This window comes from Dreissena polymorpha, chromosome 14, assembly GCF_020536995.1.
Source record: "Dreissena polymorpha isolate Duluth1 chromosome 14, UMN_Dpol_1.0, whole genome shotgun sequence".
Classification (NCBI taxonomy): domain Eukaryota; kingdom Metazoa; phylum Mollusca; class Bivalvia; order Myida; family Dreissenidae; genus Dreissena; species Dreissena polymorpha.
The window spans coordinates 10,199,960-10,222,977 of NC_068368.1; the positions used below are offsets into that span (position 1 = coordinate 10,199,960).

At 35.6% G+C, this 23,018-nt stretch overlaps 1 protein-coding gene and 2 long non-coding RNA genes across 7 annotated transcripts in view; 2 read left to right on the top strand and 1 right to left on the bottom strand.

The window, feature by feature from the left end:
* LOC127859064 (galactocerebrosidase-like) overlaps positions 1 to 23,018 on the bottom strand; it is a 67,689-nt gene that overhangs the window by 32,433 nt on the left and 12,238 nt on the right. For 2 of the 3 annotated variants that reach the window (XM_052396469.1, XM_052396471.1), the window contains exons 2-5: positions 4,304 to 4,375; positions 3,681 to 3,749; positions 3,244 to 3,307; positions 1,909 to 1,997 (exon numbers count right to left, since the gene is read on the bottom strand). In XM_052396469.1, coding sequence (XP_052252429.1) covers positions 1,909 to 1,997; positions 3,244 to 3,307; positions 3,681 to 3,749; positions 4,304 to 4,375 — 294 coding nt within the window. The remainder of the gene's footprint in view (positions 1 to 1,908; positions 1,998 to 3,243; positions 3,308 to 3,680; positions 3,750 to 4,303; positions 4,376 to 23,018) is intronic. The other variant, XM_052396470.1, reaches the window with a different exon arrangement.
* LOC127859069 (uncharacterized) lies at positions 11,677 to 22,413 on the top strand. Of its 3 annotated transcripts, none has more exons than XR_008039254.1 (9): positions 11,677 to 11,895; positions 13,361 to 13,486; positions 14,192 to 14,260; positions 15,070 to 15,187; positions 16,377 to 16,500; positions 18,171 to 18,276; positions 20,702 to 20,757; positions 21,743 to 21,836; positions 22,342 to 22,413. It is a non-coding gene; the product is annotated as an uncharacterized LOC127859069 (long non-coding RNA). The 3 variants fall into 3 exon arrangements; XR_008039256.1 differs by having other exon boundaries at positions 15,070 to 15,158; XR_008039255.1 differs by lacking the exons at positions 21,743 to 21,836; positions 22,342 to 22,413 and adding an exon at positions 21,209 to 21,261.
* Positions 16,626 to 17,434, top strand: LOC127859070 (uncharacterized). The gene is made up of 2 exons (XR_008039257.1): positions 16,626 to 16,884; positions 17,030 to 17,434. It is a non-coding gene; the product is annotated as an uncharacterized LOC127859070 (long non-coding RNA).

The following is a 23,018-nucleotide window of genomic DNA, read 5'->3' on the forward strand; positions in this document are numbered from 1 at the left end:
GAAAATTAATAGGATATCTGGGGATCATGTTATAACCTTATTTGCCTCTTCCATGAGTTCTCCTTTCAAGGGTTATGTAGGCAGAACACCTCTACATAGGTAAATAACATCCCACCCGTGTCATATAGACTGGTATAGACAGAGTCAACTCGTCTCAAATGGACTGGTTTACACAGAGTTCAACCCCTCTCATATAAACTGGTATAGACAGAGTTCACTACCTCTCATATGGACTGGTATAGACAGAGTTCAACCCCTATCATATAGACTGGTATAGACAGAGTTCAACCCCTCTCATAGAGACTGGCATAGACAGAGTTCACATCCTCTCATATAGACTGGTATAGACAGAATCACTTCCTCTCATATAGACTGACATAGACAGTGTCACCCCCTCTCATAGAGACTGGTAAAGATAGCGTCACCCCCTCTCATATAGTCTGGTATAGACAGAGTCACCCCCTCTCATATAGACTGGTATGGACAGAGTCACTCCCTCTCATTTAGACTGCTATGGACAGAGTCACCCCCTCTCATATAGACTGGTATAGACAGTGTCGCCCCCTCTCATATAGACTGGTATAGACAGAGTTCACCCCCTCTCATATAGACTGGTATAGACAGTGTCACATCCTGTCATATAGACTGGTATAAACACCCCCTCTCATATAGACTTGTATAGACAGTGTTCACCCCCTCTCATATAGACTGGTATAGACAGAGTCACACCCTCTCATATAGACTGGTATAAACAGAGTCACCCCTCTCATATAGACTGTTATAGACAGAGTCACACTCTCTCATATAGACTGGTATAGACAGTGTTCACCCCCTCTCATATAGACTGGTATAGACAGAGTCACACCCTCTCATATAGACTGGTATAAACAGAGTCAAACCCTCTCATATAGACTGGCAAAGACAGAGTTCACACCCTCTCATATAGACTGGTATAGACAGAGTCACACCCTCTCATATAGACTGGCATAGAGAGAGTTCACACCCTCATATATAGACTGGCATAGACAGAGTTTACACCCTCTCATATAGATTGGTATAGACAGAGTCACACCCTCTCATATAGACTGGTATAGACAGAGTCACTCCCTCTCATATAGACTGTTATAGACAGAGTCTACCCTCTCATATAGACTGTTATAGACAGAGTCACACTCTCTCATATAGACTGGTATAGACAGTGTTCACCCCCTCTCATATAGACTGGTATAGACAGAGTCACACCCTCTCATATAGACTGGTATAAACAGAGTCAAACCCTCTCATATAGACTGGCAAAGACAGAGTTCACACCCTCTCATATAGACTGGTGTAGACAGAGTCACACCCTCTCATATAGACTGGCATAGAGAGAGTTCACACCCTCATATATAGACTGGCATAGACAGAGTTTACACCCTCTCATATAGACTTGTATAGACAGAGTCACACCCTCTCATATAGACTGGTATAGACAGAGTCACTCCCTCTCATATAGACTGTTATAGACAGTGTCGCCCATCTCATATAGACTGGTATAGACAGAGTTCACCCCCTCTCATATAGACAGAGTCACTCCCTCTCATATAGACTGGTATAGACAGAGTCACACCCTCTCATATAGACTGGTATAGACAGAGTCACACCCTCTCATATAGACTGGTATAGACAGTGTCGCCCCTCTCATATAGACTGGTATAGACAGAGTTCACCCCCTCTCATATAGACAGAGTCACTCCCTCTCATATAGACTGTTATAGACAGTGTCGCCCCTCTCATATAGACTGGTATAAACAGAGTTCACCCCCTCTCATATAGACAGAGTCACTCCCTTTCATATAGACTGTTATAGACAGTGTCGCCCCTCTTATATAGACTGGCTTAGACAGAGTCCAGGGACCATATTCTCACCTTCTTTGCCTCTACCATGAGCCACCACTCATAGCCTCTCTGATAATTCTCGTCCCAGGGGTAGTGCATGTGAGATGCTTCTGTACCATCTGAATTACAATTATATATCTACATCAAGTTTTCAAAACATTTATGTCAGCAAGCTGCACCCAGCTTGTTCATTAGTGCAATTGTCAATACATTTTTATTAATATTGCATGATCATAGGACCTCCACTTTTAATCTCTTGATCTCAAAATCAATAGGGGTTGTCTATCCTATAAGACTGACCAGCAATGTAATTTATATGAGCAGAGGTGACCATATCTGTTTAAAGCCACTTGTCCTGCAGCGCTAGCGGCTGAAAATATCAGGTCACCCTAAGGTATTTTGGGTCATCTTTAATTCCACTTTTTATCAGTCACTTTATCAAAACAGGCAATATGTTTCAATACAATTTGGAGGACACAACAAATATGATATATACTTATTCAAGAGATGTGTTCGTCAGAAACACAAAGGCCCTTATTGCCCCGCTTTGAAATAAAATTTCAATATATCATTTGGCAGGTTTAGAAATTATCTCCCTTTTAAAGCTTACTACCTTCCTAGGGATTGTATTTTTTGACTTTTGACCTTGAAGGATGACCTTGACCTTTCACCACTCAAAATGTGCAGCTTCATGAGATACACATGCATGCCAAATATCAAGTTGCTATCTTCAATATTCAAAAAGTTATGACCAAACTTTAACGAAGGGTAAAGTTTTAAGAAAGAAAATACAATGATATTGACCTTTGACCTTGGTGGATGACCTTGACTTTTCTCCACTCAAAATGTGCAGCTCCATGAGATACACATGCATGCCAAATCTGAAGTTGCTATCTTCAATATTGCAAAAGTCATCAAACTTTAACCTAGGTTAAAGTTTTGGGACAGATTGACAGACAGGCCAAAAACAATATACCCCCTCTTCTTTGAAGAAGGGGGCATAATAAAAAAAGCTCTATGAAATTAATTAACAAGCCCATGTATGGTGACATTTGTGTGAGGCTAAATATTCCTTTCACGTGAAATATTACACCTAATGTTTCCAACGGACATTTCTAATGTGGTTCTAAACATTAATTGTTGTGTTATGCTGTGTGTACAGTACTCAAATATTCTGAAAAGGGCATTTAACTTCCTTAATACTAGCTATATTTGTTTAAATATCATTTGACAACTCAAGAGTCATCTATAATTCTGAAAATATAGGAAAGTATCGTGGAATTAGGCAGAATTTAAGTCCAGATTTGAATCAGTCCTTAAAACATTCTACATGTATTAATCTATTGATGCCAAATTTCCACTCACCTGTGCTTTGTGCATCTCCTCCTATCTCCACCTTTAACATCTGAAGGGATGCTCCAAACCCTGGCTGAAATATGGCAGGTAAAATAGCAGAGGTTTCACTATTGATTGCAATTGTTGCAAAATTAGACAAATTTACGAGTGGTGACAAATTTCAATACTGACACCATAATTGTAGACTGTGCTAATCTGTATTCCAAGAAATCTTGTTTGGTACGTTACTGGAACATATTAAGTGACCACTTATATAACTTCACCACTGGGTAAATTATTTGAATTTAGATAAAACTTGCCTGCTTTAATTGAAAACATAAGCTTGTTTTGCTGCAAAATTATGTTAAAACAATTCTACTAAGGAGTCTCAATAACCCTGGAATCTTTTGCACAAATAACACATCCAAGTTTGTAAGTATATTTTAACAAACAGCATGATACCCTTCCTTAAAAAGATAATCGAGAATTTGATTTCTTTGTTCCTCTGGATAATTCATCAACAGTTTGGATGTTGCCTGCAAACAAAACAAAAAACAACAACTTTAAACCACAAAATATTATGTCAGCTAGTGGGTATGTTTACGAAAATTATAAAATGAATTTAATATTATTATGGGTTGATTATAATTTTAGGAAATCTGATTATGCACATATAGTTTTCAATTTCATTAACAGTCTGTTAATTAAGGACATGATGTTTTTAATAATATAAATTATTACAATTTATTTAACAATTACATGTAAATATCAACGTAATTGCTAAATGGTTAAAATAAGTGATGCATGGACAGCAGTGAAACAGGAGCAAAACTTGTGCAAAATTAAGCAAATGATTATATGGGATGCATTTTGTGGCAACATATATTGGTTGCTGACATAAATAAGACAGGCTTAAAATATTTATTCCAAAGGATCATAGCATGCTATACTCAAATATGTGTAATAAAAAGTTGCAAAAAAAATAATTGTTCACACCTCTCACAAAAAAGATGAAAATCTAAAGCAATTGATAATACATTCATACCGAAAGACAAGGTTTATTTTGTAAAAGGTAAAGAGATTTTCTTACTCCAGCACTAAGGCCGCCAATTCCTAAAAATTTTCTCTCGAGATTATCTGTTTTAACTACATAAGCGTCTTTCTGCAAGCATACAACAGTTGACCTTGAAGGATGACCTTGAACTTCCACCACTCAAAATGTGCAGCTTCATGAGAATGCCGGTTTTAATTTTATTTTTTTTACCTTTGACCTTGAAGGATGACCTTGACCTTGAAGGATGACCTTGACCTTGAACTTCCACCACTAAAATGTGCAGCTTCATGAGAACGCCGCTTTGATTTTTTTCTTTTTGACCTTTGACCTTGAAGGATGACCTTGACCTTCCATCACTCAAAATCTGCAGCTTCATGAGAACGCCGCTTTGAAACATTTTTTTTTTACCTTGAAGGATGACCTTGAATTTCCACCACTCCAAATGAACAGCTTCATGAAATGCCACATGCATGCCAAATATCAAGTTGCTATAATCTTCAATATTGAAAAATGTGTTTGTCAGAAACACTATGTCCCCTTCTGCGCCACTTTGATTTTTTTTTTACCTTTGACCCTGAAGAATGACCTTGACCTTTCACCACTCAAAATGTGCGGCTCCATGAGATACACATGCATGCCAAATATCAAGTTGGTATCTTCAATATTGCCAAAGTATTCATAAAATGAGCGATTTTGGCCACATATACTTGACCTCTGACCTTTAAGGATGACCTTGACCTTTCACCACTCAAAATGTGCGGCTCCATGAGATACACATGCATGCCAAATATCAAGTTGCTATCTTCAATATTGCACAAGTATTCATAAAAAGAGCGATTTTGGCCACATATATTCAACCTTTGACCTTGAAGGATGACCTTGACCTTGAACTTCCACCACTCAAAATGTGCAGCTTCATGAGAACGCCGCTTTGATTTTTATTTTAATTTTTTATCTTTGACCTTGAAGGATGACCTTGACCTTGAAGGATGACCTTGAACTTTCACCACTCAAAATGTGCAGCTTCATGAGAATGCCGCTTTAATTATTATTTTTTTGACCTTTGACCTTGAAGGATGACCTTGACCTTGAAGGATGACCTTGACCTTGAACTTCCACCATTAAAATGTGCAGTTTCATGAGAACGCTGCTTTGATTTTTTTTTATTTATTTGTTTGACCTTTGACCTTGAAGGATGACCTTGACCTTGAACTTCCACCACTAAAAATCTGCAGCTTCATGAGAACGCTTTTTGAAACAATTTTTTTTTTACCTTGAAGGATGACCTTGACCTTGAATTTCCACCACTCAAAATGTGCAGCTTCATGAAATGCCACATGCATGCCAAATATCAAGTTGCTATAATCTTAAATATTGAAAAATGTGTTTGTCAGAAACACTATGTCCCCTTCTGCGCCACTTTGATTTTTTTTTACCTTTGACCCTGAAGGATGACCTTGACCTTTCACCACTCAAAATGTGCGGCTCCATGAGATACACATGCATGTCAAATATCAAGTTGGTATCTTCAATATTGCCAAAGTATTCATAAAATGAGCGATTTTGGCCACATATACTTGACCTCTGACCTTGAAGGATGACCTTGACCTTTCCCCACTCAAAATGTGCGGCTCCATAAGATACACATGCATGCCAAATATCAAGTTGGTATCTTCAATATTGCCAAAGTATTCATAAAATGAGCGATTTTGGCCACATATGTTTGATCTGTGGCCTTGAAAGATGACCTTGACCTTTCACCACTCAAAATGTGCGGCTCCATGAGATACACATGCATGCCAAATATCAAGTTGCTATCTTCAATATTGCACGAGTATTCTTAAAAAGAGCGATTTTGGCCACATATATTCGACCTCTGACCTTAAAGGATGACCTTGACCTTTCACCACTCAAAATGTGCAGCTCCATGAGATACACATGCATGCCAAATATCAAGTTGCTATCTTGAATATTGAAAAAGTTATTGCAAATGTTAAAGTTGGAGCAAACAGACCAACAGACCAACGTACAGAACAACAGACGGGGCAAAAACAATATGTCCCCCACTATAGTGGGTGGGGGCATAAAAACCTAGGAATATAAGTCCTTACTCCGATAAAATGAGAACCAAAATCGTTTGCAAATGTGGAAAATCATGAAATTCAATTTTTGTGGTTTAATGTTTTCAACTTGGGGGAAGGTTGTAGAGCTGGTTGAAAAATGAGGGTGGATGGAATATCAGGGGAACTGTGAATAGAAATCAGGTTGACAACAGAAAAAACTTTAACCCTTTACCACTTAGAGTTAGATACGTATTTGTACGCATTTGTAGTCCCTAAGTTAAATGTAATTAAAAACCTTTCTTACTAGATTCAAGTTTTAAAGGCTTCTATTCCAACCCTTAGATACTGATGACAAGCAAACAGCATAAAACAGGCTGCGAGTTACTCGCAGGAAGTGCTGGTTTTATGCTATTTTCACACTCATAGCCATTTTCACTTTGCTTCTGAGTGGGAAAGGGTTAACTGAAGTTTGGACTCTGATTCATGGAGGAGTTATGGGTACGATCCCCACACTAGAAGCGTTCTCATGATTTCCTAGAAAAAGCACCAGGAAATAGACTCATGGGGTATCTTTCCAGTACTGCGTTTTGTGGGTACAACGTATCGATGTAATCCGAAACATGCCAAATATCTGCCACATGGCTTCCTAGTGTTTTCCCCAGGGTATCGAATATAAAAATATCAGAGAAATGGCCTATCTATGGGTAAGTAATTTCTCTTTTATAACAAAATATAGTGTCATTCACAAAATCTTGCACAGTTGCATAAGTTTTGCTCATGATAGAGAGAGAATGTCCCGATTTTCTATCACTATTATAACGATTGGCAAAAAATGCCATATTAAAATGACATCACACTGCGGTGTGCACATTAGACAGCTCTGTATTTTAAGTATTTTTTACATATATGGACATACAACTCAGATTATGATTACTTGCTTAAACTTTATAACAGTCTATTGCAAGAAAATGCTGCTTTTTTCTCGGATATTTTACTTGGGTGTTTCCAGTTAATATTTTATTTTCACTTACCAACCATTTGGTTCATTTCATAGGGGAGTTGAAAGATGCATGTATGGGTAGCATTTATTGAAGTACAATGCTTTTATTGAAATCTGACCAAAAAAAACTAAGAAAATAGACTTACACAATTTGATACATAGAAAAGGTATGAAAAATGCTTTGAAAGTTGACAGTTGTATATTGGGACCCTATAGCAACTTGAATTAGTGCAATTCAACATAGGGTAAAGTCCCTTACCTTCCATTGGTCATTGTTTGCTCAGGTACTTCTTCGATGTACCTCAGGTACTCTTAAGTATAATTAAATGTACCCCTGGTACAGAAAATCTACTAAAACATACCCGGTAAATTTAGACTATACCGGAGTTTTATTCTGCCAAAAATAAGATGTTGGAAAACACGCTACAGAATACAAAACACATTCTCTATGAACAAAACCTGCCTAAACTTTCTTTTTTGAGTATAAGTTTCGATAATATCGAGGCCATTTTCCAAAATGTTGATATTAATCACAGTGTATAATCATATCCGTCCCCCTCTCTGATGAAACGCTAACTCGGATTATTATCGGATAAAAACATGGTTCTGTGTGGATAGTCATCCACAAAACAATAATTTATTGATAAAAAAGGACACGGTTCATTCAAAGTAATTATTGCACATAAGATTAGAATCATTCTGCTTTGTAGTTATATGTTTAATTTCTTTGCTTCCTTAGTGACTACTTATATATAAGCTACGCAGTCAAGGGATTTCCTGCTATTGAATATGAGTTTTATTATTTTAAAATGAGTTTGTGGTGTAAAATGCAAACATCTGATCGCTTTGTTTACAGAAGTTGTATAAAATAATGGTAGATATGGTTTAAAACGTGAACAGACCATTGACATCTGTCTACTTCCCCTTTATATGAAGCACTGGTATCCCACTTCAATATGTGAGTATACCTTCACAGGCAACCTCTCAGATAAAGTTGGTTTACTTTACTGCTGCTTAAATAAGATTCAGAAACTATTGAAAACCCCGACTGATATTTCGTTTTAAACATCAATTATTTAATGAATATCCTCGAGTATCCTAACATTGTGGTAATAACGAAAGTTTGCCTCGCGCGACGTAAACTGTCAAGAGATCTTGGCGGTTCAACACTTCAATATTACATCGGTTATCGGTTAATGTTACTACGGTAGATAAAACAAAAAACATGCAGCAAAATATTACATAATTTACCTTTTCATTGCATACCCATTGCTCAGCGTATCGGTCCCTGTGTATTCTAAGTTTGTGGTAAACCTTCCAGGTTAAAATTGATCAACTTCCGGTTTCAAAATGTTCTTTGTTTGCATTAGGCCAATCAGAACAATTGTTTACTTTAAATAATTAACTTTCATTTAGCTGAGAAATTTTTTTTAATGTGGGATTAACAAGTTCTAACTTTTGAACACTGAAAATAACAAAAACACTATCTACGTATGTCTCATTAAAACAGAACTTATTCCTCGGAACCAGGGGAGAAATAGATGCAGTAAAAGGGATTCCCAATCCTTACAAAATATTATTAGTTGCGTTTACCTAAAGTAACATTACTACTCAAAATCAACGAAAATTTCGTACAATACTTTGTAAAATAAAGCTAAACAATTAAAAATCATTGTCCCTTATGGCCATTGTCGAAATTTCAACGCCAGATGTGGTATGGTAGAGGAGATGTTTGTGGATACAAAATGTTCATTTTTATTATGGTTTTAACATGGTACCATTTTAGTGTTTATGTGTCGTACCAATAGTTATAATCGCAGAAAATTAACAATGAATTAATTGTGGTCACAAATAAATAAAAACGAGCATTTTGTACCTACAAAATTCTATGTAATCATACCACATCTAGCGTTGACATTTTGGCTATTGCTATTAGGAACACTAATTGTTCAGGTGCTTACTTTATTTTACGAAATACTTTACGAAATTTTCGTTGATTTTGAGCGTTATAGAGACTTTAACCCATTTAACTCAGTGCTATTTTATTGCAGACCATTGATAAAATGTAGAAAACAGCTAAAATATCAAGTCACTTTAACCGAAAAATAAAAATTGCTTGGCCTTAAATTTAAATACTCATTTGCATACGCGGCCCTGGAAAGGTCATGTCGTATGCTCTGTAAATGAAAAAAATTAGGGCAACACTTTGGGGCGTTATATCGGTCATTTTTCACGTGCTATGAACATGGAATAGTAAGCTATAATTTTTTTAAAAAGGTGGTAATACATTTATTCTTATTTACCTGTTTGAATCGCATTTTTGTTGAATTTCTTCTCGGACGCTGTTTAAACAAACTGCTGTCAATTTTGACATAAGTCGCACGCAGAAAAATATCGCACGCGACAAGAGGTCACGAGAATAATGGATACCACGATGTTAGAACTCCCACGATGTTGAGATACTTGGCGATACTGTTTGATTTTGATTTTAATTATAAGGCCTAAAAAAAGTGTTTGTTTCCACTGACAGGGCCAAAAATATTAGGGTAGGTAGGTAGGCAAATAATTTTATTTTTGAAAATATATTTTTTTTAGAAAATGTCGTTCATGGCGCATCTTCTCATTTTTTTGTGCAGTGCTTTCCACAGGCCATTTAACGGTCCCTCACCGGGGGGCTTGAATTTTGAAATCAGAGTCTGCGGGGCGCCTGAAATGTTCCGATCAGTGTATTTTTGGCTGTTACTGCAACTAGCCATTCATAAGATCAAAGCGATATAAACTTCGCCGAAAGTTTTGAAAGTCTATTTACGATCCTCTGTCAACTACATATAACGTTTTACCCAACTAAATCCCGCTTAAGAGTGCAGCGTCGCTGTAATGGAAAATCAATATTGGCCACTGAGAGAGTACGCTTTGTTTAAGCAACAGCACTCTTAGGCAGGCACTACCTGCAGTTAAATCGTGCAGACGACTCGTGATGTACATGTTATTTTCACAGAAATCTTGGCCAGTTACTTAGAAGACTGATGATCGCTGTGGAAGTTTTGCATTTCATGAATAATACTGTGAAAACATTTACTTGACTAGCAAAGCGTTTAAACAAATCATCGTTGAATTCATTATGCAACTTTTAATGTTTTCTTGAAGTCTTAAATGAGCATAATTAAATTTGTAATCCGAAACCCACTTCGGAATGTAAATGTTAACTCTACGTTAACAGACTCTTGCTTCAAATAAACATTGATAATTTATTTGGTGTTTACCCTTTGTCTCAATAAAAATGGCGCGATGTCTGACAACAATCTGGAAGTTTGGTATTGTCTGTAGTTGCGTTTTCTTCAAGGACCAAAACTAATTTTTGGTGACCCCTCTTCATCACAGAACCATGTTTTTATCTGAGAATGACTGGTATTGCATCCGCGAGGGATGCGATATAGCGTTTCATCCGAGAGGGTGACTGTCCCAGACTGATATGGTTACACACTAGTCAATATAAATTGCCGCCTTAAGAGTCTTTTGATGATTTTTTCTTTGGCAGACTCTTGGCGTCAATAGTCCACTCTATCTTTTTAATAGCGAGATTTTTTCTTCTTTGTCTATATTGATGCGCAAGGAATTTGGTGCGCAACATTCAAGCCCCGATATCAGACAGTTAATATCAACGGATTGCAATAATATTTACATACCTGTGTAGATAATTCATTCCTCAATAATGTTCCGTAAGAATTATGTAATGACTCTTTCAATTTTGCACGCCTGACCAATTTAATGCAACACACTACTCACATTTTCAATTCCAATCGCTGTGCCCGCTGTATACGGCAGGTAGATTTTAATCGATAACGCAGCCTATTACACTGTATGCCTTCTTCTGATTGGTTGATATTTAAATATTTCATAACATGGCGAGAGGTCAGTGATTGTATTGCGATTTAAGTAGAAGTTTAACTGAAACAAATTATGCCTTTTAACTTCAATTCGACGCTATTTGAGGTAAAAATGGACTTATTAACTAAAACTTTATGAGTTGGTTACGTTCTTTTGCAATTTTAAGCATATTGATATAATAGTATTGTATTTAATTTTCGTTATGGTTTTTGCAGACCGGAGTTTCAGGGTTCAGATTTATTCTGAACGCGAATTATTTCAGCTAGGTTACACACCGTGTAAATATAAAATAAATTTGAAAAAAAGCAGACAACATCAATAAGCGTTAGAATTCCTGGTACGTTTTAGTATATTTTCCTTGCCCCCGAGTACATTTAAGTATCTTGGGAGTACCCGTGGTGATACATTTAAGTAGTACCAAAGCCGACTATGACTAATCGAGCGTAGCTTACCCGGTAACGCTGTATTCCAAATAAATTAATCAGCCAAAGAGTATTCTCAAAAGTAGTGCGGTGTTAACTCCGCCCACGAAGGGAGATAACTTAGTCTGTTGTAAAAAATGGCGGTGTTAAAATTTCCCTATTTTATTGACGCCGACAATTACATCAGAGAGGAAGAAATCAAAACGTGCGAACGTTTTGTTTTTTTGGCAAGACGTGGGTCACCGAAGTCTACAGGTATTTTAACAGTGCGATTCCAGTGTTTTTTTATGGTCATTTTGGTATTCGAAGACTGCCTGTTAAATGCTGCACCTTGCTTATTTGTTTACACCCCTCCAGCATTTTGAAGTTCCTGTTCTGTTGACCTGCACTTCCGCAGATGCATAGTGTGTTATATGGTGCCCTTATTTTGGCAAGACGTGGGTCACCCCAGTCTACAGGTGTTTTAATATTTCGAATCGAATTTTTGTGCCTGTTAAATACCGCACCTAGCTTATTGTTTACACTTTCTCTATGGGTTTCAAGATGCTGTTGACTCGCTTCAAAAGTGAGTTCACGATGATAAAGCCAAAAGGGTTACATGTACATGCAAATAAGTGTTGTCGGAATCATTAACGTTGGCCACTGGCTATAGATTTAAAACATTAAGTTTATATGAAATTCACTTGCACAGAACATTGTCATGCATATCGATTCGTTATACTGACTATGTGAACATTTTTTAATTAAGCTGTACGTTTACCAAAAAACATACTGAAGTATTGTCTGTCAATTTGCCTTTGCTAAAAATTTGCAAGCAGACTTGAAAATCTCATTTATCTTGAAATCATTATTTACATGTTTCTTGCATAATTTTTTCACACAATCGCTCCTCAACACCATCATGACTAGGTTCGTCCTACATCAAAAATAATTCAGGACTTTCTATCACTTCAATCTTTTCCCACTTACTACAAAATCATGCTACTTTTGCAAATTACATACCACATATGTATATTTTTGGCACATTTGCATCAAATATTTATATGAAGATGTCAGTGCCATTGATCGTTAAGAACAGAGACGCGAAAGACATAGTGGGTTTAAAGAACATGTGTTGTTTCTGCTATTGCAGTCTTTCCGAAATACTGTCGGTCCTCGGATTTTTCCGATAATAATTTGGCAAATTTGGAAATGATTCTAATATTACCGGACCTCGTGACCTTTTTATCAAACCAAATGTTCTTACAATTTAACTGCCGTAAAATTGTGTGACCTGTTTGAACATTAATACCTATAATATTTATTTTCCTTATATATTTAATTTTGCATTCAGAAAATAATAGTCTCCTTCTAATAATGTAGAGTAAATGGTGTTTTATAGTTTGTTGTTTACACAGATAGTTGTACCAATGATTATTTAATCCATGTCTTGCTTCTAAATTGTTCATGGTGTTCTTATTATTATTTCATTGTTCACTGATGTGTACTTGTTTCTAACTTGAACAGAAAAATTGATGGCTTGGCTTGAGTTTATTGAATATATTTTAATAACCAATTAATTGAAAACATATAAACAAATATACAATGCCAACACATAAATGGAAAACATTTCAATGAACAAACAAACTTTGTTGTCATGATAACAGTGTATCTGGTTGTTCTGACTTCATGTGTTAAAATGATTGTTTAATTATGGCATGTCTTAAATACTTAATTTTAGATAATGGATGCATTTTTACATCTGCTGTGTTTGCCTTTGGATGGCAGTGTTCTCCATGTAGCAAGTACAGTATGGACTGCCATATTTTTGGGACAAGACCCTGATAAACACAGGTATTTAAGCGAGGTATGTAGCATGTTCAATAATAAAATCTTAATACCTTAACTTTGAGGCATTTCCGTGAACATTTAAACATTTACATTAAAATGACAGCACATTAACGTTATTAAGAAATAACCCTTTGCATTGACCAATATGATGGAAACCATATTTTAGCTCACCTGAAATTAAAGGGCTGAGATTTTGTGACAGTTGCTGGAACATGTAAAAACTTTTAAGCATTGAAATATTTTTAAATATTATGAAATATGGTCATAACTGCATGAAGATTCATGTTAAATCTGTGCATTTACTTGGTATTTATTAGGAGTTGTTTGATGGTCTCAATGAATAAAAGTTTATAAAGCATTGATTAAAAGAAGTCTACATGTATATTGTTATTTTCAAGAATAAATTGATTGAGTATTATAAGTTCGGCTGTTTTCAGAGAAAACTCGAGGTATTGTCATAGCCAGCTCGTGCTGTCCGACGTCTGTGTCGTGCTAAAACCTTTACTTTGGCTCTAAAATGAAAGTGCTTCACTTACAACTTTGAAACTTTATATGTAGATGCACTTTGATGTGTTCTACACACCACACTCAATTTAAAGGTCACTAGGTCAAAGGTCAAGGTCTTTGTGATTTAAAAATAATTCTGACAAGCTTTCATTTATTCAAGACTGAACCTGCCGCCGAGCGTTGCTCTTGTCTTAAGTGTATTTTCTATGCAAAGGTGCAGATACTGGAGTATGATCATCTGGTTGGTGCAGTCAATGAGGGTGGATTCCACTGGTCTCTTATAGTAAGTGAAAATGATTCTCAATTTACTTGCGAAATATCACGGTTGTCCAATTTTTAACTTGGATACATGTATAAATGGCATGAAACATTGTCTACTGGGCCTCTACAAAAATTGATTCCATAACAGAGCTGGGGCCAAAATTTGCCCTGTCCTGTGATGAATCTGTTTTTCCTCTATGTGAACAGTAAACCCTTCAAAAATCTTCACTCAAAACACATGGCATAGAGCTTACATTTTTGGCATTCGTATAGTGGGCTTCTACAAAGATTGTTGAGATTACAGGCTTGGGGCCAAAAGTTAGGCCCACCCTGGGGCCCAATATGTTTGCCCTACATGTATATACTAAAAAAACTTCACAAATAGTCTTCTCTTAAACCACAAGGCATATAGGATAAATATTGTGCATACAACATTGCCAAGTGGACATCTGCCAATATTGTTCAAATTTAGGCACACAGGTTAAAATTTGCCCTGTCCTGCTGGGCCATTGTGTTCATACAAGAAAGTATGTAGTTAGTAAAAACTTAAAAAAACCTCTGAAAACATAAGGCATAGATAAAAGGTTTTTGGCATGAACAATTTATAGTATTTTCATCTTGATTGCTAAATTTATTTTTCTTGTTCAAAAAAATATCCCCAACCTGGAGCAGTCAAATTATTTTTATGCATGTACATATAAAAAAAACTTTAAAATTTTTCTAAATAGGTTAAATTTTCAAGATTCCTGCCAGTGGGACTAATTATTAAGATCGCATATTATTCAGGTTAGCACCCCAAGGCCCTCTGGGGGCCTCTTTTATTTTCTTAAGGTTGTGCAACCGAAAGACAACAAAGTTTTGTACATAAATCCGATGGGGGAGCAGAATGTTTCCCAGCAACAGATCCTGCAACAATGGATGTAAATGTGTACATTATTTAATTAAACAGGTTAGATACATTTAACTTCATATACTAAATTAGAAAATATCACAGACTGTAAAATGCTATGTAAATATTTAACTTGCAAATAATCATCATTTATATAAAAAGTTTACACTGATCAGATTGTGGAGGTTTTGGTGTCATGTCCGTTACCGAAATTAGACTTCCTGACAATATGTAGCATAAGCGTAATTCCTTCTAAGTTTGATTGACACCTTTCAGTGGTTTATGGGAATAATTGCTACCAAGAACTTTTTTATGTCCCCCACCACTATAGTGGGGGACATATTGTTTCTTCCCTGTCTGTAAGTCTATCTGTCTGTAGGTTTGTTTGTTGGTTTGAGTGTATGTTTGCGTCAAACTTTAAAATTTGCCATAACTTTTGCAATATTGAAGATAGCAGCTTGATATTTTGCATGCATGCATGTGTATCTCATGGAGATGCACATTTTGAGTGGTGAAAGGTCAAGGTCATCCTTTAAGGTCAAAGGTCAAATATATAGCTTCAAAGCGGCGCAATAGGGGACATAGTGTTTCTAAAAACACTTTTCTTGTTTAACCATGTGACCCTGACATTAACCTAACTAAAAATCCTGATAATTTACATTTAGGCTTAGTACTAGCACTTAGCAAGTTTCATTAATATTCCTGCATTGGTTTGTTTACGAGAAGAGGCGTGGACAAGGGAAACATTTCTTTACTTTATGCTTTTGTTTGCTCTTGTTTGAAGTACAATAAATCCATGTTTTAACCTTCTAACCTTGACCCAAATAAAAATCCTCACAGTATGCAGAACCAAGCTAGCTATTAATAAATCTGACCAAGTAACATTAAAATCCTTCATTGATTTATGCAAAGAAGCACTGGCAAGGTAATTATGTTTTTAACCTTGTGAACTTGACTTAATTGACAAATCTGCCAATATGCAAACCAAGGCTTGGTAATGAACACTCCTTCTAAGTTTCTTTTTAATCCTTTAAGTGTTTTATGAGAATAAGTGCTGACAAGATGCAAGGAACATCTAACCAGACATCCTGACATCACTCTGGACAGCGCAAAAAATATGTCTCCATTACCAGCTAGGGAATGTCATTCCTTATTCATTCCAAAAATTTAGCAAATAATATTTGTACTCATAATGTATCATTTATGGTGATTTGATGATGTTGTTTTTTTACTTTTTGCTTTTGAACAGTAAATTTGTGCACATTCGGCGCTTATCCAGCATTGATATGGGCGGACCAATACATTGGAACATACTCTGCCCACGTCATGCAAAACAGTCAGATTCAATATCTTGCGGTGTCTACGTTTTAAAGGTAATGGAATCTGTTATTTGTACTTCCCAATGATTTTTAGCCGGATTTTTTTCGAAAAAATCTCGGCTTATAGATTGATGTTGTCGGGCGGGCGGGGGTCGGGCGGGCGGGGTGGCGGCGTGCTCGAAAATGTTAAAGTTCTTATTTCATGGTATAACTTTGGTATGCTTGGACCTAGAGTCTTCAAACTTGACATGAAGGTTGGCCAGGATTAACAGATGACCACTGGTCATTTCAAGGTCATTCATTTGAAGGTCAAGGTCACTGTGACCTTCAATATAAAAATGTTAAAGTTGTTATAACTTTGGTATGCTTGGACCTAGAGTCTTGAAACTTGACATGAAGGTTGGCCATAACTAGTAAGTAACCACTGGACATTTCAAGGTCATTCATTTGAAGGTCAAGGTCACTGTGACCTTGAATGTAAAAATGTTAAAGTTGTTATAACTTTGGTATGCTTGGACCTAGAGTCTTGAAACTTGACATGAAGGTTGGCCAGAACTAGTAAGTAACCACTGGACATTTCAAGGTCATTCATTTGAAGGTCAAGGTCACTGTGACCTTGAATGTAAAAATGTTAAAGTTCTTATTTCATGTTATAACTTTGGTATGCTTGTACCTAGAGTCTTCAAACTTGAAATAAAGATTGGCCAGTACTAGAAGATGACCACTGGTCATTTCAATGTCATTCATTTGAAGGTCAAGGTCACTGTGACCTTAAATGTTAAAATGTTAAAATTGTTATAACTTTGGTATGCTTGGACATAGAGTCTTCAAACTTGACATGAAGGTTTGCAAGCACACTTAGATGACCACTGGTTATTGTTGTTCATGTATATGCATGCATTCAAAACATAACACAAGGTTTGCTCATGCCTTGAAAAGTACTTACATTTCATTTTGACCTTTGAACAATATTTCAGTAATTTAAGTATTGCATTGACAAAAACACGAAAGGTACTTTCCTGTCATTTAAATCAAAAATCCGGCTTCAATGCGGTCATCTCCGACCGCGGAACTCTTGTTTTTCTTTAAGCGTTGTTTGTCTTTTTGTCCATCTGTGACACTTTTCTGTCCACAGCTGTTTCTTAACTTTTTCTTGTAATGAACCTTAAAAATTATTTTCTATTATCATGTTGCATTGGTACACGCATTCAATTTATCTGCATCAACTTGGTAAGCCATAGTTATCCTCTTCATTGATTGAAAGTAAGGAATCTGCATCAACTTGGTAAAGCCATAGTTATCCTCTTCATTGATTGAAAGTAAGGAATCTGCATCAACTTGGTAAAGCCATAGTTATCCTCTTCATTGATTGAAATTAAGGAATCTGCATCAACTTGGTAAAGCCATAGTTATCCTCTTCATTGATTGAACGTTAGGAATCTGCATCAACTTGGTAAAGCCATAGTTATCCTCTTCATTGATTGAAAGTAAGGAATTTCATAACTTTTTTTTGCTTTCCATAGCTGTTGCTCAGTAACTATTGTATGGAACTACATGAAACTTGTAATTAATATGTATGTTCATAAAATGTTTGTGCGTGCCTAAGTATTACTTGGATTGCCTTGGTAAATTAATTTTCAAACCCACTTAATTGGTTGAAACAGTTGTGTTTTTTTCTGCCCAATGCTACCTCTCAGTAAATATAATGATATTAACAACTTTAGTAAGCAGAATGCTACCTGCAGAATCAATCCCTAGAGTTTGTGCTCAGCAAAACACAACTACTAGAAGAACGGAGACAAATAGCCAGAAGACTGCTTTCTGAAGGGGGTAAATAATTTTATTTCCAACAAAAACGAAACACTGTATATATTTTATCATTTATCACTTTTCCACCATTTTATCATTTATCACTTTTCCACCAAAATGATATATATGTTTTATATGTTTTGATTTAAAACCAAAGAAAAGCAAACCGTTATTATAACTTACCAGTGTTTTTTATCCAGAAAAGTTCTTTTTATGCTTTCTTAAGTGAATTACTTTCCATTGCTTTTTTTACTGGATTATGAAAAAAAAAATGTTCAATAAGGAAAATGATAGAAAATGGCTTTACAAATAAGAAACAAATCATTGCAATATGATTATATTTTTTATTAGCTCACCTGAGCGATAGCTCGAGGTGAGCTATTGTGATCACTCAGCGTCCGGCGTCCGTCCGTCCGTCTGTCTGTCTGTAAACAATTTGTAAACATCTTCTTCTACTACACCATTGAGCCAATTTCAACTTAATTTCATGTGGAGCATCCCTAGGTCATGGGACAAAAGAATTGTTAAAAAAAAATTGATCACATAACCAAGATGGCCGCCATGACCATATATGGTAAAAACCTTAAAAAATCTTCTTGTCAGAAACCGCTCATCAAATTTTCAAAAAATTTCACATGGATGACCTTTGAAGGCTCCCTTGAAAAAGTTGTTCAAAGAAATTTGATTCGTCAAAAAACATGGCCGCAGGAGCACGTTGAACTTTGCATGTTTATTCGTTTTTGCCTATTTTGTGAAAACTTTAAAAAATCTTCCACATTTTTTGTCCGATCCTTTCCAAATTTGCACAGTGTCTTTATATCGATGAGGACACGAACCCTACAAAAAATGAGCATTACTGGTCCATGAAGTACAGAATTACCTCCCCTTGAATTGAGAAAATGGTGTTTATGCAATAAAGTCCAAATTTTTCATCCAATTATTTCCAAACTTGTAAGGATTTAGCATGGTTCAAACAAGGGAAATAACTACGGTTTATGCATGTTCTTTTTATTACAGATTTACCTCCCTTTAATTCATTCAAAATCTCATTTTACAGCAGAGATTCCAAATCTGACCTGTAAATGAGCCCCATATTTACTGCCAGTGTAGGTTACCTTTTCCCATTTGATCATTCTTAAGTATTGGTCTTGTAATGCTGCTACTGCTTCTGCTACTGCTACTATTACTACTACTACTACTACTACTACTACTACTACTACTACTACTACTACTACTACTACTACTTCTACTACTACTACCACTACCACTACTACTACTACTACTACTACTACTACTACTAGTACCACCACTACCACCACCACCACCACCTTCTACTACTACTGTCACTACTACTACTTTTACCACTACTACTACTACTACTACTACTACTACTACTACTTCTACTACCACTACTACTACTACTACTACTACTACTACTACTACTACTACTACTACTACTTCTACTACTATTCGTCTTAAATGTATCATTTTTCTTACATATTGTGTGTTATTATAACATATTTGTATCAATATTTTACAATTCAGCACATATAAAAATCGTATATACCCGCTTTAATGATTTATTTAAAATGATACCCCATTATAATAATTATCCTGTAAGATAGGTGTTTGAATAAGTATTAAAAAAATCCCCAGGGCACTTTAACTAAAAATGAAGTAGAATGTAAATCATCAAGAGTCAAGACTAAAATTTACTAAAGTGTTTTGCTATGCACTTATGATAATTGATGAAATTGTTAAGTCAAAGAAATGAAACACACACACAAAATTCCAATACTGTCCCTGTGGAATTGGAACTCACACACAACAGAATCTGCTGGTTTGCATGTACAGTGTGAACATGTATATGTAAATGAATTTATATTGCACTTTGGATGCCCCCAGGGGTTATACTGTTTTGCGCATGTAGGTCTGTCGGTCGGTCCGTCCACCAAATGGTTTCCGGATGTTAACTCAATAACGCGTAAACCTAGGATCATGATACATTATTGGTACAATGATTATGACTGGCACATGTCCCCTATTGATTTTCAGGTCACTTCTTCAAAGGTCAAGGTCACATTGACTAGAAACAGTAAAATTGTTTCCGGATGATAACTCAAGAATGCTTAGGCCAAGGATCATGTAACTTCATAGGTACATTGATCATGATTGGCAGATAACCCCTATTGATTTTCAGGTCACTAGGTCAAGGTCACATTGACCTGAAGCATTAAAATAGTTTCTAACATATTCACACAATGGCTGCCACTATAACTGACAGCCCATTCGAGGGGCATGCGTGTTTTACAAACAGCCCTTGTTTGCATGCCTTGTTTGAAAAGCCATAGAAATAATATGTTTGGACACATGAATGACTAACTTAATTGCTGCAAATACTTTTAAAGCATATTTATTTATTCAAATTGTTAACTTACTTTTCTAGAATTCATTGAAGGTCATCTAGAAGAGATAGCAAGTAGCCCATCAGTCGAACATGAGGTAACAGCCACCTTACTATATTGATGTGAATTAGTTATAAAAATAAATATGTTTAAAAAATGCAGAAAAAGTTATCCGATGAAAGAGCAGTGGAATATCTTAGGCAAAGGACTCAGAATGGAAAGGGTTTGAGGAAACACTGTCTAGTCAGTAAGAAACACTTGATTATACAATCTCTTAGCAAAAGCAATAAGAGTCACTGTTAAAAACGTGCCTTTGCTAACAAATCTTTACTCAAAGTTAGGATAATTTCTGTTGTTGCTTTTCTATAATTCCTTTCTGATCTGATTTCCCATTCACATGATATTTCATCTCCAACATTAAAATATTAGGAAAACATAAGTGAATAATCACAGGAGTAATGAGATTGCAGCTGTCATTTATGGTAGAGAAAATGAGAATACAAAAACATAAAGGAAGTAAATATGAGTATATCCTGATCATTTTGCAGAACTCGGACCAGCTGGCAAACACCCCTGCCTCTGCCATGGAGTTGGAAGGGGGGAGACACTGACCCAGTAGTCGATCATGTGGCAACAACTAGGGTACTCTATTTATGTGAACTAATTGTAAACATAAATATATCCAAAAATGCAGAAAAAGTTATCCGATCAAAGAGCAGTGAACTATTTTAGGCAGCAGGTGACTTAGATTGAAAATGGCTTGAGAAAACACTGTCTAGTCAGTAAGACACAATTGATTATACAATCGCGAAGCAAAAGGAATCAGAGTGACTGTTAAAAGTGTGCTATTGCTTTCAAATCTTTTATGGGTATTATGGTAATTTCAATTCTTTCTTTTCTATAAGTCCTTTCTCATTTAAGATCCATTCACATGATATTCCATCTACTACATTAAAATACTAGGATAACATGAGTGAATAAGCACATTAGGAATGAGATTGCAGCTGTCATTTACGGTAGAGAAAATAAGAATACAAGAACATAAAAGAAGTAAATATGAGTTCATCATGATCATTTTGCAGAACTCGGACCAGCTGGCAAACAACCCTGCCTCTGCCATGGAGTTGGAAGGGGGGAGACACTGACCCAGTGGTCGATCATGTAGCAACAGCCAGGGTACTCTATTTATGTGAATTAATTGTAAACATAAATATATCCAAAAATGCAGAAAAAGTTATCCGAGCAAAGAGCAGTGAACTATCTTAGGCAGCATACTTAGATTGAAAAGGGCTTGAGAAAACACTGTCTAGTCAGTAAGACTCAATTGATTATACAATCGCGAAGCAACAGCAATAAGAGTTACTGTTAAAAACGTGTCCTTGATAACAAATATTTCATCTGTGTTATGGTAATTTCAATTCTTGCTTTTCTATAAGTCCTTAGTAAATAAAGGAAGTAAATATGAGTATATCATGATCATTTGAAACAATCATACAAATATGCATGGATTTTGAATTTCATATTGTGTTGAAGATTCATGAAAAGAAGAGTAAATTAAAACTTTAAATCTTAGAACAATTTGTTTAAGAATTATCTTAGAAACTTTTAGAAAACCAGCTTAGAGTATATGTGTAAAGATGACAGATCCAATATTTAATATGCATCTTTATATATTTTTCAGGTGAGTCAAAGCGGACACAGTTGATGAGGAAATATGCATCCAGCATTGGAAGCACAATTTTTCTTTAAAAAATACAATTTATTTAATTTAATTTACATAATGCCCTGTCTGTTGGTTTGTTTGTTTGTGCAAACCTTAACATTTGCAATAACTTTTGCAATATTAAAGGTAGCAACTTCATATATAGCATGCATGTGCATCTCAAGGAGCTACACACTTTGAGTTGTGTAAGGTCAAGGTATTTTTTTTTTGGTAAAATTGATGAATTAATATGATATCTCTTTGCAAATTGTTTTAAAATTAATACATAACTTGTTTCAGAAACATTGTTTAATAACATTCAATTGTCATTTATTCGAATTTGAAAGTTGTCAAAAGTAATTATTTCTCCCTATACGGTAGCTTTAGGTATATGTGATATTTCATGAGAAAACTAGTCTTCATTGCATTACAAATTAATGAAGCATTCTTTACATTTGCTTTTATAACAAAAAAACCTAGTTTAGACTTGTAAAATTGATAAAAATAATTATTTGAACATAAAGTTTGACCAGAGTGTACAATTTAAACACACAAGTTTATAACGACGTGTATCTTGTGCTTTGCATTTGTTTAAAAGTTGCCTTATAATTGTGCGAAGCATGTCTTCTCAAATTAAAAATGCATCTTATTCAAAG